This window comes from Zingiber officinale, chromosome 8B, assembly GCF_018446385.1.
Source record: "Zingiber officinale cultivar Zhangliang chromosome 8B, Zo_v1.1, whole genome shotgun sequence".
Taxonomy (NCBI): domain Eukaryota; kingdom Viridiplantae; phylum Streptophyta; class Magnoliopsida; order Zingiberales; family Zingiberaceae; genus Zingiber; species Zingiber officinale.
In genome coordinates, this window is record NC_056001.1 from 18201951 (window position 1) to 18219249 (window position 17299).

Below are 17299 nucleotides of genomic sequence, written 5' to 3' on the forward strand. Positions count from 1 at the left end.
AATCCAACATAGACTTTTTTGACGATTCTTCCATTTTACATGTTAAACATCTATGAAAAATCAAAATAAATAATGAATATTATATTTGAACTCCTTGCAACCTTAGAAATTCGTAAGAACTTAAATGAATACAATCAGAGCTCTTTAGCTCCCTTTAGCTCCATTAATGAATTTCGATCAAAATTTACTGATGGACTTAAAATGCTCTGATTACATTCATTTTAGTACTTATAAATTTCTAAAGTGGTAAGGAGTTCAAATATAATATCCATTATTTATTTTAACTTTTCAGAATTGTTAACATGTAACAAAGAATGTAACAAAGAAGAATCATATCAAATCCAATGTGAACCTTTTTGAAGATTCTTCCCTTTTACATTTTAATATATATAAAAAATCAAAATAAATAATGAATACTACTAACTCAATCTAATTAACATATGTTTTGGATGTAAATAAAATAAAATTACTCTCATTAAAAGAATATTATAATATCAAAAGGATGGTCAAATTAAGAGAGCTCCAAGGTAGGGAATAATATAACAATTTCAAATATTAGTTTTAAATTACAAAATATCGCTTATAATAAAAACTAAGAAAAAAATTATGACAACTTTTTGATTGGTGGCCTAAGTTCATAGTCATAATATGAATATATTACTAAAGAAATGATACAATTAGAATATTTTATTGCATTTTACCAATTACATAAAATAATATCTTTAATATAAATAATAATTTTATTAAATATATACAATTGCATTTATAATGAATCCTTTATAATCTATTTATTTCTAAGATACTATCACTAACACATTCTATTAGAACTTATTTAAGGTCAATTTTATTTGAGCTTGCATAAGGATCATTCTAGTAAAAGTGATGATGGTATGATTTTAGAAGGTTTTGAAAAATTTTAAAAATATGATACAATTTTCAAAAAAAACAACATCAACAGACATAATAACACTAAAATATTGGATCATAATTCGGAAGGAAAAAGTGACAGTTTACATGCATAAACCATAATTAATTGCTAGTTTGCAACATTCTAGGATATAAAATTGCTATTATCTGCTTTACAGACCATGTTGCATTTTTGAATTGCGTATGATGCTCAACAGCTGAAGAAAAAAAAGAGCAATTGTCAGATTTCTCAAAGCAACGAGTTAAAACAACTATTTGTCTAACTGAAATTAGGACATTAAATTCATAACAGTGCAACTGAACTGATTGTCTAAAAGGATGAGCAAGAAAACAGTTTGTACCTTGCATTAGTCCTTCAATTTCTTTGGAGAAATCTTCAACACGCCCTAGAACTGGTTTTATTCCACAAAATTGGGAGAGTGAAAATTCCAAATACAAAGATTTTTCCAACATCTGCAAAAGCATAAGGCACAAACTCTCTTTCTCTGGCTCCATGGGGATTTGCTTGTTGGCTCCACAAACCTCAGAGACTATAGCAATCGCTTGATCCTACATCATAATAAAGTGGCATAATTTGGCATGATGAGTGGAAGATTTTGACCTTCCAGCTAAACCAGCATCAGGTTCTTCAAAGTGAAAAAAAAAAACAGAACAAAGTTCATGCTATCTATTCTTTGATTTACAATTATTGTAATTATCTAATAAATAGCTAAGTGATCTACGCCAAACTAATATTTTGAATATTATACAATCCTAGAAATATCTTCCAAACTGTAAGTACAACAAAGTATTCAAATTACTACTATAGGAGGGGTTCACTATTTCTGCCATGCTGAAACTAGCAAAGTAGTAAAATGACTCGTATATAAAACCTTTAATGAGGATAATCTCTAGTGATAATCTATCAATTACTAAAATAATTCAGAATGAATTTTACCTGTATGCCATGCAAAATCTCAGGTGAAGGAAGTTCAGGAAAGCATGCAAGATCTACAAAGTCCACTTCATCTGCCCTCTTTGCAGCTGCTTTAGCTTGAAGGCACAGGAATTTCAAAAGAAGCAAAGCTATCTCATATATATGTATAGCAATTGTATCAGAAAAACTAGACTGGCTATTACAACCAACACTGTTAGTTTCTTTATCTCTGACCACCAGTGACGAAATTGTGTTATCAAAACTTGTAGATTTGGCATGAAAACTGGAAGCAGAGAGCATAAACCATCCATGTTTGCTCTTAATGATTGAAGGCATTCTATGAAGCTCAATCTCCTCCTCTGTCGATGGCTGCCAAAGAACAGTTAAAAACCTGTTTGGTGAATCCTTAATGTGCTGATCTCCCTTGCTTATAAATGCCAAAAGATGAATGATAGTTGTTCTTAATTCTGAGTCCATCAATTTCATGTCACTGATCCACGAGGCATGATATCTTGCAAGCAAGCATAAAAGCAAGAGAGCATGCTGGGTTAGTTTTAGCGCAGTGAGAGTATGAAGCTGTGTTTTCTTGACATGCTCATCAGCAAGATGATACATTGCAGAAAAATAAAATGAGAGCATATAGGGTTTCTCAGAAAAGAAGAAGCGTTGAGCAGTGACCAAAACATCTTCTACATAATGATTATTATCACCTAATGATTCTATCACTGTAATGAAAATTGACAAACTGAGAACCCAACTCTGCAGATACTTATGATCATCAATGGTGGAAACAACATTTTTATCCAGATTATTGGATAAGGAGCTATCCTCATGTAACCGACTTAACAGCACCATAATTGGGGAAAAAAATTTGCTCGCAGAAAGCATCTCTGCTCCACCTTTTGTTTGTCCTAAAGTCAATAAGAAACTCAGAAACACAGGAACATTAGCCAGAGCATTTATCTCTCGAATGTTATAGAAAATGTGCTGCAGTGGTAGATGATTCTTAATAATTGGAAACCACGTCTTGGGTGTCAATGTCCTTATAATTATATCAATTGAAGCCACAGACAGGTTAGAATATTCTGCGTCTTCTGCATACTTGCAAAGAAAAGGCAAAAGTTCAATCTGTATGAGAGATGCATCACCTAGCAGTTTGACCTCAACATCTGAATTATCTTCTGAAAGTTCAATGTGATTACTGAACTCGAGAGATTTCAGGAGCAATGTCATCAGAAGCTTCACTGCTCTTCTCAGAACAGGAGATAGAGGCCTGGTATTAGCCAAAACTTTGATGATTGAGCTAGATGACTTAATTACAAGTATACAAGAGGGCAGGAAGTGTATATTATTAATTTTCTGTGGACCATGCTTGAATAAGATTACTGAGAGAAAGAGCAACAATTCTTGTTGTGTAGTGAACATTCTTAGAAATCTAAGAGGCAGATTTGGCTCTAGGGCTAGCAAATCTGTTGCTTCATGTAAACAATTGCAAAGATATTGAATGCTTGATTCAACAGCTTTCTTTGAGATATCTCTATGATTAAACAGTGGTTTTGTACTTTTCACCTTTTGTAAAAAAAAGGAATAAATTAATGATGTAAGATAACACAATTTTTTTTTTAAAAAAAAGTGAATATTTATGAAAAAATACTTACATTTCCTTTGTACACAAACAGCACAGATAAAAGAGCTTTCAAACAGAAATGATTGGAGTCTGTAATGTTCGAAGACAAATTAGCTGAATGCATATAAACAAACATTCGCTGGGATACTTCTTTACAGGATTTCCATTCAGAATATTCCCATAAATCTGATCCAATCTCCTCTTCAACCTTTTGTATATCAAACATACTGACAACTTTAGTAGGAAGATCAAAATTCTTCTTGTATGTACCATCGTTGCATTCAAATACTCCCAAACTAAGTAGGAAATTCAAAAGCTCCTGAAATGGACCAGATGTAATCTCTCGGCCCTCCAACTTTCCTAGTAGATGATAATAAAGATCACTGACAACAAGATTAGTTGGGTCCTCGCTGCAAAAAAAAATGGTGGCAAACATAAGAAACATTAATAGAATGATCTTATGCAAAAAAAAAAAAAAAAACTACAATCATATGACAAAACCAACTTTTAATCCATAAACCAAACTGTGATATGCATATAAATATTCTCGGATATATACTTGAGTTTAAGAAGAAGCACAAGAAATAATAAGAAAAATAGACAGTCTCATATCTATTTTTTCTAATAATTAATTGTGCCTAGATGCTATATGTAACGTGTTATTAAATAATGCAAACCTATTTTGCATTGGAAACATAAGAAACATTAATAGAATGATCCTATGCAAAAATTTAAAAAAAAAAAAAACTACAATCATATGACAAAACCAACTTTTAATCCATAAACCAAACTGTGATATGCATATAAATATTCTCGGATATATACTTGAGTTTAAGAAGAAGCACAAGAAATAATAAGAAAAATAGACAGTCTCATATCTATTTTTTCTAATAATTAATTGTGCCTAGATGCTATATGTAAAGGTGTAACGTGTTATTAAATAATGCAAACCTATTTTGCATTGGATCAAAACAAGAGTCAACCTAAGTCTATTTTTTCAGTTTGAATTATTCAAATAACAACTGCATTCAAGATAAATCTCCACAGTTTAAGTCATTTGTAGATCATTTCATGATAATTGGTGAAACAGTAAATAGATTAAATTCAATTATAGAATAACCTCAGAAACCAAGGGTGTATTTGGTTCATATAATTTTTTTCAAATTTTTATTTCAGTGAATCGTAAAAATATCAAAAATAAAAATCTATTTTCCATTTTTTTTTCCATTTTTGCTTTCTTAAAAATTTAGAAAGTTGTTAGTTATAAGAAAGTATAAACACATTTCACACAAAGAAAATTACAGGAATTTGTTTGGTTAGTATGCAAAGCATTATACTGGTTCATTTGTCTCCAAATTAATCCTTCACTACATGGTAAATCAATTGTTGGAATTTCATTTCGTAAAACACAAAAAGAAAGAAAAATATGGACATCAATGATGATTGAGAAAACAAGATAGAGAATTCTGATGAAAGCAGTAGTTCATAGCAGATGATTGCAACGTGTTGACGATGTCTGCAAGTGTGAAGAGGCATTTAGAAAATATTTATCGTTGGTGAGCATGATCAAGCCATGATGAAATATATTTTCTTATTTATCAGAAGAGAACAAAAATAAAGAAAAGAAAATCAAACCTTAATTCTATGAAAGTGAAGATAAAAAAAAAGATACAATTATTCCATACTAATTGGAAAGAGTGTCTGACAAAGGTAATAAATAAAATTGATTTCTAGAGAAATAAAGTAGAGAAGAAAATACATCAGTTCCTCACTGGAAGAGTTAACCAAGAAAGATAATGAAGAAACCATGCTCAACAAAGATTGTGAAATTATTGTTACTTATAACTTGGATATGAGGATCAAACAAGGATTACTAAAACACACAAAGTTTAACAAAGTTCTCCAAAGTCAAGGAGATTGATGCAATTTAAAATTTAAGTAAAAGTTAGGTTCAAGTTTATTTTATAGTTTCCAATTTCTAAATTTTGTTTTAAATTTTTAAAAGTTTGTTATAATAGGATCGCTTGACCTTGTCTTAAAGCCATGTGATATTTAACATGGTTTATAGAAGGGGTTCGGATCTCTTTGTGATGAATATTCTAAATTTTTTCCCATCCTAAATTTTTTAGAGTTCAAGATTGTTCCGCTATTATGTGTTGAGACATCACCGAAAACACTTAGACAAAAATAAGGTGTGTGTGGGTCATTAGAAAACAAGATAGAAAAATATTACACTGTAGGAAAGGAATTTATGTATAGCCCCACTACATGAAACAAAAAAGATAGTAAATAGATTTAGATAGTGTAAAAAAAACTAATATATTTAGTGTTAGATGCATTATTCAATTAGAGTTGAAAGAGCAAGAGTAGAGAATGACCAAAAAAAAATATATATATATATATAGTAAACTAAATATGATTTAGAGCAATTGTAAATTAAATAATAAAATGAGTTGAGGTGCTACAAAGATAGTAAAGGGTAGTCATAAAAAAGCAGAAAATGAGTAAAGATATTATAACATTGTGGAGAAATTCCAAGGGCAACCTTAGGCATCCCCTCTACCTATATATATATAGGAATATTACTGTACACCTCTATTACACATATTTACTACTCAATCCAAGAGCACACCTCAAACTAGTTCGAATATATGATAGAAATTTAGTGTTTTAAAGATATATTAAATTTACTACTCAATTCTATTAGAGATGGTAAATAGTGCAATAATCTCATTTGGTTATAATTTTCTGTGAAGTGATAATCAATTTTCATATTGTTTTGTCCTATCATAAAACACTAGGTTTGAAATTATGTGCATGAAAATTTGATTGCAGCAGTAGAGCTTCATTGACTCTGTGGAGTATTCTAGCCTGGTCATTTCATTATTTAACCTAGATGAGCTTCCACATTGATAGGGCCATAACCGTATCATTTATCTTGCACTCCATCTAGCTATGACATTTTGTTTCTTTTTTTCCAAAGAAATATGATCACCTAGTAAAGCAACACAATAACAAAATATAGATTGAAGTTGCCTAATGACTAATGTGCACCGTGGTCACCAAAATCTTTAGTCCGAACGTCTTTCAATGATATAATTTTAATAATCGTTAGTGGCTAAGTCGTCCACAAACAATAAGATATGACTCCCTAATAGAGAGATAACGTGGAATACCAAGTGATCAATGACATTCCTAGTCATGTCATAATGAAGAACAAAATTAAACATACAAAACTAAGTCTGCAGAGATTTATTTCAAGTAATAAAATTATTTCTGCAATTTACTCACAAAATCAATCTCACTTTAAGCAACAAACCCAGAAGGTTGCTCCATAAAAACTTCCTCAGAGAGACCACCATGAAGCCCCAACAAGATCAATATGAAGGAAGATATTTTTAATGTATTAAACATGGTAGAAATACATTGTAAAGGTAACAAAACAGGAAAGGAAGTTTAGGGGTAAGTGACGCATACGGTAAAAAAAGAGAGTGGATGCAAAGTCAAACACTGTCAAGTAATTTAGAAAAAGAATGAGAAGGTCTTAGGTAGTCACACCCATAAGTAGTGTGGAAGGTCCTCGTTAATTGTCTCAAAAACTTGCTAGTGCATCTTCATGTTGTCATAGTTAATTGTGCATCAGTAAGAGAGGCATGTCAGGATTATTGATCCTCGGTAGTAGGTGTGAGAAAGTTTGCAATCTAGCTGGAAAAAGAAGTGGAGGAATAGGGAAAACTAGTACTCATTTGATAAAGACTATATAGAGGAGGATAAGGAAGTTGACTTCAAAACCTATCACCGAAAATAAAGACATGATATCACTGAAGAGAGTAAAAGTGAGGAACCAGTCATGGCTGGTCACAAGACTGGATAAAGGATGAGAGTTGTGTTAGATTACCAGTTGACATTAAAACTATGACAAATATTTAATGAATGAATCCATTAAACTATTGTGTTAATGCTAAGTTGTTCCTCGAAAGGAACGCGTTGCAGACGTCTCGGCAAGGACCACTACATCTCCAGAACTCAGGTGTAGTGCTAAATATGCAAGAGTTCGCGTTGCAGGTCCGACTGTCAGCAAGGACCACAACATCTCCATGAGAACTTTGATGCTGTATTAAATAGGCAAGAGTTCTCACACCATGGATTGGATAAGAACAAATATGATATGAAAACTAATAATCTAAGATTTGAAACATGAAACATAAGAACCCTTAAATCAATGAAGGTAATAGATACGATGATTAGAAGAATAATTAATATTTTGTGTGTACAAAAGACAAAATGGGTAGGCGAGAAGACAAAACTGATAGAGAACTCGAGTTTTAAGTTATGATACTTAAGAAAGAGTAAAGTAAAAAATGAAGTGGATATTGCTGTAAATAGTTCGTTAAAGGATGAAATTGCAGTTATAGGAGTAATTAGAAAAGGGATAGAATTATAGCCCTTAAGATAATAGTGATGAAAAAAACTATGAACATAATTAGCGTATATGCACCGCAAGTAGGATTAGATGAAGCTACCAAATCATAGTTTAGGACGACTTAGATGAAATATTATAAAACATTTGTCAAATAAAATGATTTTAACAAGAGGTAATCTAAATGGGCATGTCGAAGTGAAAAATGAAGAATATAGATGGTACATGGGAGTAATGGGTTTGGAACGAAAAATGAGGAAGGGAAAACTATATTAGATTTTGCGAAAGTATATGACATTATATTAACTAATACGTTTTTTTAAGAAAAAAGAACACTTAGTCACGTTCAAAAGTGCGAATAACAAATCGCAAATTAAATTTCTTATAGTTAGGAAGAAAGATAAAAAGATTTGTAAAGATTACATGGTCATCCTAGAAAAAGCTTAACTACCCAACATAGGTTAGTAATGTTGAATATACGTCTCAAACATAGTATTAATAGAAAGAAATCTTTTCTATTAAGAGGGCATGAGATAATCTCAAACATGGTATTAATAGAAAGAAATCAAGATTATTTAGTGGTATTAATAGAAAGAAAATAAAATGAGGATAAGTACATTAGTTCCCTTATATAAGAACAAGGGAGACATACAAACTTGTGCAAACTATAGGGGTATTAAACTAATGAGTCATACCATGAAACTTTGGAAAAAAAGTAATAGAAAAATATTAAGGATACCATGGTGACCGAAAATCAATTTGGGTTCATGCCTCGAAGGTCAACAATAGAAGTTATACATCTTAGACAATTAATTGAAAAATATCGAGAGAAAAAATAAGATCTGCACATGGTATTCATTAACTTAGAAAAAACTTATGATAGAGCCCCAAGAGAAATTATATGGAGAATTTTAGAAAATAAAGGTGTTAGCATAATATATATTGAACTAATTAAGGATATGCACGAGGATGTAATGAGTAGAGTAAAGACGTCATACGGAGTAACTGAAACATTTCCAATAAAGATAGGGGTACATCAAGGATCAACTCTAAGCCCCTATCTTGTTACATTAATTATGGATGAACTTACTGCACTTATTCAAGACAATACCATGGTGAATGTTGTTTACAGATGATATTGTTTTAGTAGATGAAACACGTGAAGGAATAAATGCTAAACTAGAATTTTGGTAGAAAATACTAGAAAGGAAAGGTTTTAGGCTTAGTAGAATAAAGGCATAATATATGAATTTAAGTTTAGAAATATTAGACATAATGAGACAATTATTAAGATAGGAGATGACGAGTTGCCCGGAACCGAGAGCTTTAGATAATTAGGAGCATTTTTACAAAATGATGTTTGAAATATAATATAAGCAAGATGGTTGAAGTGAAGGAGAGTGTCTAATATTTTATGTGACCGTAAAGTACCTCTAAAATTTAAACTGAATGTTGGACTATGACTCGAGCACGAGCAAAAAAAACTGAGTTGATATGAAGATGTTAAGGTGGATGTGTGGACATACGAGAATGTATAGAATAAGAAATGAGAGCATTAGAGAGAAAGTCTTGCATCTATTGAGGGAAAACTCTGAGAGACAAAATTAAGATAGTATGGACATGTACTTAGACGACCAATAAATGCTCCAGTTACGCGATGTGAAACTATGATAAACACGCATATCAAACGAGAAAGGAAAACCAAAAAAACTTGGTTAGCAATAATAAAACAAATAAAATGTATTCAAGTATAGATGATATAGTAAGAGATAGAGCTTAATGGCGTAAAAGGATTCATATAGCCGACCTCATCTAGTGGGATAAGGTTTGGTTGTTGTTGTTGATGTAGAATAAGAGTGATATCGCTTCTATCACTGAAAATGCACTTGAGATATTGTGGTGATAACTTATCTTCACATGCTTTGATGTATAACATAACATGGCAAGTATAAGCACAATTCAATGCTAAAATCGCACCATTTCAACTTAAAATTAAAACTCCAATATGGAAAAATACTTTAGACATTACAATTTATCTTCTTTTCATTTTTTTTTTCTTCATCTCCTCCCCTCTACTTCTAATTTGTCACTAGCACCAGGCATCAACACTATGATATCTAGCATAGCTTGAGATTTCAAACCATACTAGGGATGCTATTGTAAGTCATTAGGTCTTTTGAGACGTGGTCTACTACTAGATTTCACAACATTTACTCATGCAAATCAATGGTGATTTCTTCATTGTCATTATTTTTGTTTTCCAGATAATTATGTTTCCATATTCAATTACTCGATGACTAAATTTCACAATGCATGAGGAAATGCCATTCTATTGTACTGATGTAGCCATATGCATGACATGTCACATGTTTCATCATACTCTTGCCTAACAATCCATAAATGATGTTGATAGAAGTTCATGTCAATAAGACGATATGATCACACCAACTTAGTCATCATAAGGAATAAAGATAAGTCTATAAATTAAAGAAGACACTATATCATCTAAAAGAGGGGCAAGAGCATGGAAGAAGTGCATTGATTTTTCATTTCTATCATAAGATTAAATTTCAAAAGAGCATGCATTCTATCTGAAGCTCTGCAATTCTAACATACATTTAATTTGTATCTATGTTGACGTTCTGATTGAAGACTTTAAGAGGTTCATGACACATGGGTTTGAAAAACCTTGGCCTTATGTCATACTTTCTTGGCATTTAACTAGTTCAAGGTAATAGTCCTACTAATTTCAAGCAAATTGATAGGAGTTTGAGATCTCACATTATGAATCATATAGAGTAGGATTGACTAGAAAAGTTTTAAATTTTCATTAAAACACAATTTAATGAATCAAATTTATAAAATAATTGAAGACCCTTCAACAATTTCTGTTGACAATGTTTTTCACAATCAACTAGACCAAGAATCTTGTCATATATGTAAGAAGTGAGCATACTGACACTCATTTCCATTCCCTTAGAGATCAAGTTGACAAAAAAAGAGGTCAACTTAGAACATTGTAGTATTTTAACCAAACCATTGGCGCATGAAGCATTAAACAAATACCCTCTCCCATGGGGATCATCTACAGTTTCCTGATTTACCTCCACAAATGGTCGTAGGGCTGACTGTATGAGGTGTCCGGGATCAGCATATGACCTTTTGCCGCATGAAGCATTAAACAAGCTGAACCACATGTTGGAACTGACTAAGCTAGAGACATCTATTATTTAACCACTATTAACTTTACAGAATTCTATGAATGCTTGTTAAGAGTTTAGAAGCTTAGTTGATATAACTTCCAACCAAATTTTACTTACACAACTTAGCACAAGAAAAACTAGCAAGAAACTCAAAAATGATACAAGTCAGCCAGCATACCTGTGGCCACGAAACGCATATTGAGTCAGCAAAGCAGAGAAGGCAGGATGCGCTTTTAACTATATATTAAAATAGAAAAAGTAATTGAATGAATACAAGATCAGATTTCTAGTTGAAAGCATAAAGAAGAAATCCTGAATCATTCAATAAAATGATCTTATTTGAAAACTAACCTTGTTGTAGATATCATGTATCTTGTTAACCAATGAAATAGACAAGCTGCCAAAGTCACCGGAAGACACTCTAATTATTAATTGCACTATACAAACACAAACTGCCACCTATCAAAAATAATCTTCAGTCAACAACCTGACTGCTATTAAAAAATAAAAAGATTGAATAAAAAATAATAAAACACAGAGATGATGTGAAGTTTGGAAAGCATTATGGACAACCAAACACCTACCACAGTTCCAGAGCCTATCATTGTAAAAGAACAAATCCAGGACTCAATGTGGCCTACATACTATGGTTGTCAAAATCAATATCGATAGTGGGATAGGATGGTAAAAAGTATAAATATCGAGTTTATCAAATTGGTAGGATCAGAATATAAATGAGATAACAAATTATATCTAATCATAATGAGGTACACTGTCTCACCAAATAAATACAATTAATAATATACATTAAAAATAATATCAGAACTAATAAAGTTAATTAGTAATACATGACATATTATCAGAATACAAGCAATGCCATATTTGACATAGCATGAAGACAAACACAAACCTCACACAGGGAATCCTCATACATAAAAGAAAAAGTAGAATTCCTGTTAATCAATGTTGCTTTTACATAAAATACACACTTTTATACATTCAATCCTACAAAAGATATTAAAATAATTAAATAATTCAGAAATATAAAAATCACAATTGATTGTCTACTGAAACAAATAAATTAATAAAGCACTTGACTAAATCACTTGACATGGGGTGTTGTCACATGAGATCTTGGGGTCGAAACTTGGCGCGTCCGAGCATGCCCTCCCCCATGCCTTGGCCACTTGCACTAATGGCTAGTAGCCACCCATGATTTACCTCCTCCGTGTTGGCCTAGGGACGGGTTGGCGGGGGCACTGGGAGTGAGTGAATCGCCTTTTGCCACATTCTCCCCGTCAAGAAGAAAATGACTCCATTGAGAGTGGGGAGATCAAGGCCTCCAACACTCCATATAGGTGCAAAGTGGGAATGCCTTTGTAGATAGATTAGACGATTGTTGCTCCATTTCTTCATGTAACTAAGGAGCAAGGAATCAAATCTTGTGCTTACTAATCCAAGAATCATCAATGCCCGAAAATCCTTTCTAATAAATTAGGTACCTCTAACTGCTCTTGTGAGAAATTGATAGTGTGTCCATAATGCATTTAATTTGAGTGAGTTGTGTCACAAATAAGTATAGGAACCAATAGGTGGGAGCATAAGCTATAGAAATATCAGTAAATACGAAAAAAATCATCAAACAAGGAGCAAGAGGAACAAGCGTGAAGTATTTTGAATGAGTTAATAAGAAAGCATTCGAGATGGATACTAACAAACACATAATCTCATATGTTAAACACCTTAAATTTACGATGTGCATTGGCCTAAATTTTATAACCTTCATTGCTCCATGCAATCTCCCTCTTGGCATAAACAAGAATCTACCAAATATAAACAAAGCTCTCCACTAACTCTGGCAAATAGGAAATGATAGATAAATAAATATAATCAACAGAATGATGAGCTTCTAAACCATAAAATAAATAAAAATTATATTTATTTTTTAAAGATATTATCTTATAACATTTATTTGATAAAAATTATTTTATTATTTACAACTTCGTATTATAAGAGTTAGTTGTCATCTAAGTCACATAGAAGGGGATATAGTTTTTTCTCAATCAATAAAACCATCTGTGTGTGTGAGAGAGAGAGAGAGATAGAGAGAGAGAAGGCACTTAATCTAGCAGGTGGTTGTTCATGAAGTTGAACTATTGATCTTGTGACAACCTCGAGCTATGACAAGGTAGAAAAATTAAAGTTACAATTCAAAAAAAAAAAAGGCAACCCGGTGCACGAAGCTCCCGCCATGCGGGGTCACGGGGAAGGATCCATTGTACGCAGCCTTACCCTGCTTTTTGCAAGAGGCTGTTTCCAGGATTCGAACCCGTGACCTTTTGGTCACATGGCAACAACTTTACCGTTGTGCCAAAGCTCCCCTTCTAAAGTTACAATTCAATAAAGCAAAAAAGATCTCTCATCTTCGCATACACATATATTGGGATTCAAGCAAGGGTCAACAAAAAATTGCAAAATCCTAACCTATCTCAGCCAAATGTCAATCGATTTAATCTATTTTCATTCTTGATTTTGCTTTCAATTGTTTCCATTTAATTTCAAGTGAAATCTAGAAATTTTTAGATAATTTCTTATGGATCTTAGCTTTTTTAGAAAAAACTTCTGCAACAACCTTTTTGAGAAAATCAATTTCATAGAAAAGATAAGTCTTTGCTAACACCAATCCTACTAGAGTGAAGAGTCTCAATATCATCTGATCTTCACAACTATGCTATAAATTTCAAATAGTATTCCTCAAGATATTAGCTTAATGTCAATGGGCAACGCTTGATGAGAAAACAAAGTAATTTCCACCAGGGAATTGTGGAAGTTATACTAATCAAAGCACAGCTTACAACTAAAGTAAGAGTAACTTGATAAAGGAAATCATATAAGTATATGACTATTTGCAAAATTGAAAAATAACAATAATCTTTTATATTGTGATTGGTTCCCAATACGGAATGGAATTGACAGTGAATAAAATATGTATTCTCAAGGAATGGGATAGACAAAAAAACAAATCGAATTAATTGACAAGGAATAATCTACACATTAAAATACCTTTATAAGTACTATTTCATCTAAGCCTCCACAATATGCTAAAAAAAAGGCTTGACAGAACTACTCATCTATTTTGTCCATACCCATGCAGATTGCTCAACCCACACAACACATACAACCCACAGGATCCACTCATTTTGTCCAGCCTGTGGCAAGTTAGACCCACTCAATTTTCCAAACTCAACCAATCCACTCAATGTATGCAATCTGTGGAGATTGAACTATGTAGGAATAATTTTTCTTTGAATGGAATAGACTAGGAATAGGTATTTCTTGGAGCAGAGTAAGGAATAGCTGAGAAAGATAATTAAAGAATTATTTTGTTAATCAAACATAAGAATACTTATTCTATTGGAAGAATAAATTGAAATCCCTGCCGATCAAACACACCATTAATAGGCAAACTTCAGGGAAGTATAAAAGAGACCATTAGGAAGCTGAAACACTGATTAACATTATATATAAATACACTATAATTTTTATTATATTCATGTAGAGTCAAAGCAAATAGCCTTTTGAGCACAAACTCAACAAAAGTACATATGAATACCACATGCTTGATCTTCTGGAAATGTTGAACAGATCACGTGGATAAGTGTTCGATTAGATTATGGGAGATCATAAACATTAAACTGTAGAGAAAAATTAGTTTGGATTAGCAATACACAGACTATAGTTTATAAGACACCGCTACAAGTACCAATGAGTTGAATAACCAAACAATTAGCACTCGTCAATATCTCTTAAAAGTAATTCAATTTTCCTCAGAGATTTCTGAATCAACAGCAATAGAAGTAGTGATATATAAATGAACATAACGAAACAAACAAGCAAATCATGAGGACCTATATGCAAGTCAATGATAAGATTAGTGGTACTTACTTTTGCACGAGAAATATCCAGTTTAGCATACCCCGTGGAAGAGTAAAACTTGATTAAACTCTCGAGTAAAGGACTATCAAACCAAGAAGTAAGAATCTCTTGAACAAACACTACATTGCTATGTCTTGGCGCCCCATTCACCACTGAAGAAGTCTGCTTAAAAGGTACTTCACATTGTGATAACTTTTCCTGAAAGAACAATTCATGTGCCATGATCTCTAAAACATTGCCTTGGCATTGGTACCTATTAAAATAATAGCTTCTTTAGGGGCAGATTAAAATATAAATGAAACAACTATATAAGTTCAATAATATACAAAATGGAAATAAATTCAAATTCTGACATAATGAAAGCACCTCAATGGCGAAAGCTCAGCCTCTGAGTTATTATCTTTAAATGGCTGACCATTGTCACCATGTGCTACTGAGATAAATGATTCTAATTGTTTCCAGAACTTCTTAGAGTGCCTAATCTTATCCAATATACTTGCAAATTGGGTACCCCCTTTCCATAGAGCCTTCAAGAAGTTAAGGATACTCAATAGTAGATGAGGGGCTCTGAACATAAACGAACCAGTGTTATAATGTCATCCATTACACATATAAATTCTACATGACATCAGAAATTAGATATGACACGATACAATAAGCTGAGAGGATCACAACTAAACTCAGGCAATTAATCATACAATCACATTTAGGACGTCAAGAATGATTAATGTACCAAGAGAACAAGTAGAGATGGAGGCACTGTAGGCTACCTATCAAATAGAGTATCTGAATCTTCTATGTATTTTGTTATTGATGCAATTGGACTAGGATTCTCCCCATTTGACTTTTCTAAAGCAGGAATAACAGCGATCTGGTTTGCTGAATAATAGACAGCATCCGATGATACATCCATTTTATCCTTGGACAACATAAGGGAAACAAGGAGAGCAGGCTGGAATGAAATAAACCAAGTGTAAATATAGGTACTGGTTAGAAAATACAGTGCTACAGAATATTTGAGTATTGGAGAAGTCTCAAGAACATGAAACCAAGTAAATTTGAATATATTGCTTATTATGTAAGGAAAAAATATGTACCGAATGTGTAAGAAAAATACAAGATATCTAAATTCTAAATAGCAAATCTATAATGATTGGACTTTTCATCCGCCCCCTCCATTCAGATGTCAAAATTACACTAGGACATGGATACTCCGAGTGGGCACACAATATCTAAGTTGAACATGTAAAAAATTTCAAAAATTAAAGCTTCGATTTAATCCTAAAGATAATTTAGTGAGTATCATGATGATTTTTCAACTAGCTTTTGCAGTAGTTATTGTTTGACTTATTAATTAAATGTGGATATTAAAATTAATAGGCTTAGTCTCGGATTAGCAAATTAATAATTGCGTACTATGTAAGAATTTTATGTATGCGTAAAGTTCTCATGTAATCAATAGGAATTTGTTAATCCATCCCAATTAAGTACCTTGGTAAATTCTCTCCTAGGGTTAGAGTTTCTTCTTCAATCCCCTTTGCACGATTTCACATCATCTATGTTGCCTTGGCATCCAAGATCCTACCAATCTCCCATCTACCATACCAACCTCTCTCCTGTTCAAGTTTGCTATGTAGTCTGTGCATATTGTCACTCGTACAATTTAAGTCCCCTGTATAAGCTTTCCCCAATTCTTCATCTTGTGTCCCAAGCACCACTTGTGGCCTCCCTTTCCACTAAAATTTAGGGTTGTAAATGAGATGTGTGGACCTTGAATGTGTTTAGGGTTCTTCATTTATCTTATTGATATTGTCTAAGCTTGTTTATTGAAAATTTTATTGAACTTGAGCTGAACTCGAGCATTTTACCAATCTTAACAATAGATATTATTGTATTTATAATATAGTTAAAAAAAATTGATTGAATAAATAATATGATCTTAATTGTAAACATTATAAAATAATAGAAAATTAGAAAATTTGTTAAGTATGGAATATATATGTAATATATTAAATAAATTAGAATATTTTATTCATTTACAACTCCACCAGTTTGTGTTTATCACCTACCAACTAGCCTCAGCATGGGCCCACCTCGATCACCAAGGTTCCATCGGATTCCTTACCAACTGCTGCATCTCTCACAAATATTGCCACCTCATCAACGAGTAGTTCCTCTAGCATCTTTGAACTAAAGAGTCATGTAACCCCACCTATTCTTTATCTACTTTATAAGCTCCTCCTCCATCTCTGTCTTACGCAACCTTACTA

The 17299-nt window shown here is 32.4% G+C and overlaps 1 protein-coding gene across 3 annotated transcripts in view; it reads right to left on the reverse strand.

Moving 5' to 3' along the window:
• Nucleotides 1-956: 956 nt before the first annotated feature.
• Nucleotides 957-17299, reverse strand: part of LOC122016720 — a 73042-nt gene continuing 56699 nt past the window's right edge. For 2 of the 3 annotated variants that reach the window (XM_042574111.1, XM_042574109.1), the window contains exons 25-33: nt 15800-15981; nt 15396-15596; nt 15039-15285; nt 11445-11552; nt 11272-11330; nt 3502-3880; nt 1865-3412; nt 1269-1476; nt 957-1124 (exon numbers count right to left, since the gene is read on the reverse strand). In XM_042574111.1, coding sequence (XP_042430045.1) covers nt 1030-1124; nt 1269-1476; nt 1865-3412; nt 3502-3880; nt 11272-11330; nt 11445-11552; nt 15039-15285; nt 15396-15596; nt 15800-15981 — 3027 coding nt within the window. In that variant the 3' untranslated portion in view covers nt 957-1029. The remainder of the gene's footprint in view (nt 1125-1268; nt 1477-1864; nt 3413-3501; nt 3881-11271; nt 11331-11444; nt 11553-15038; nt 15286-15395; nt 15597-15799; nt 15982-17299) is intronic. The other variant, XM_042574110.1, reaches the window with a different exon arrangement.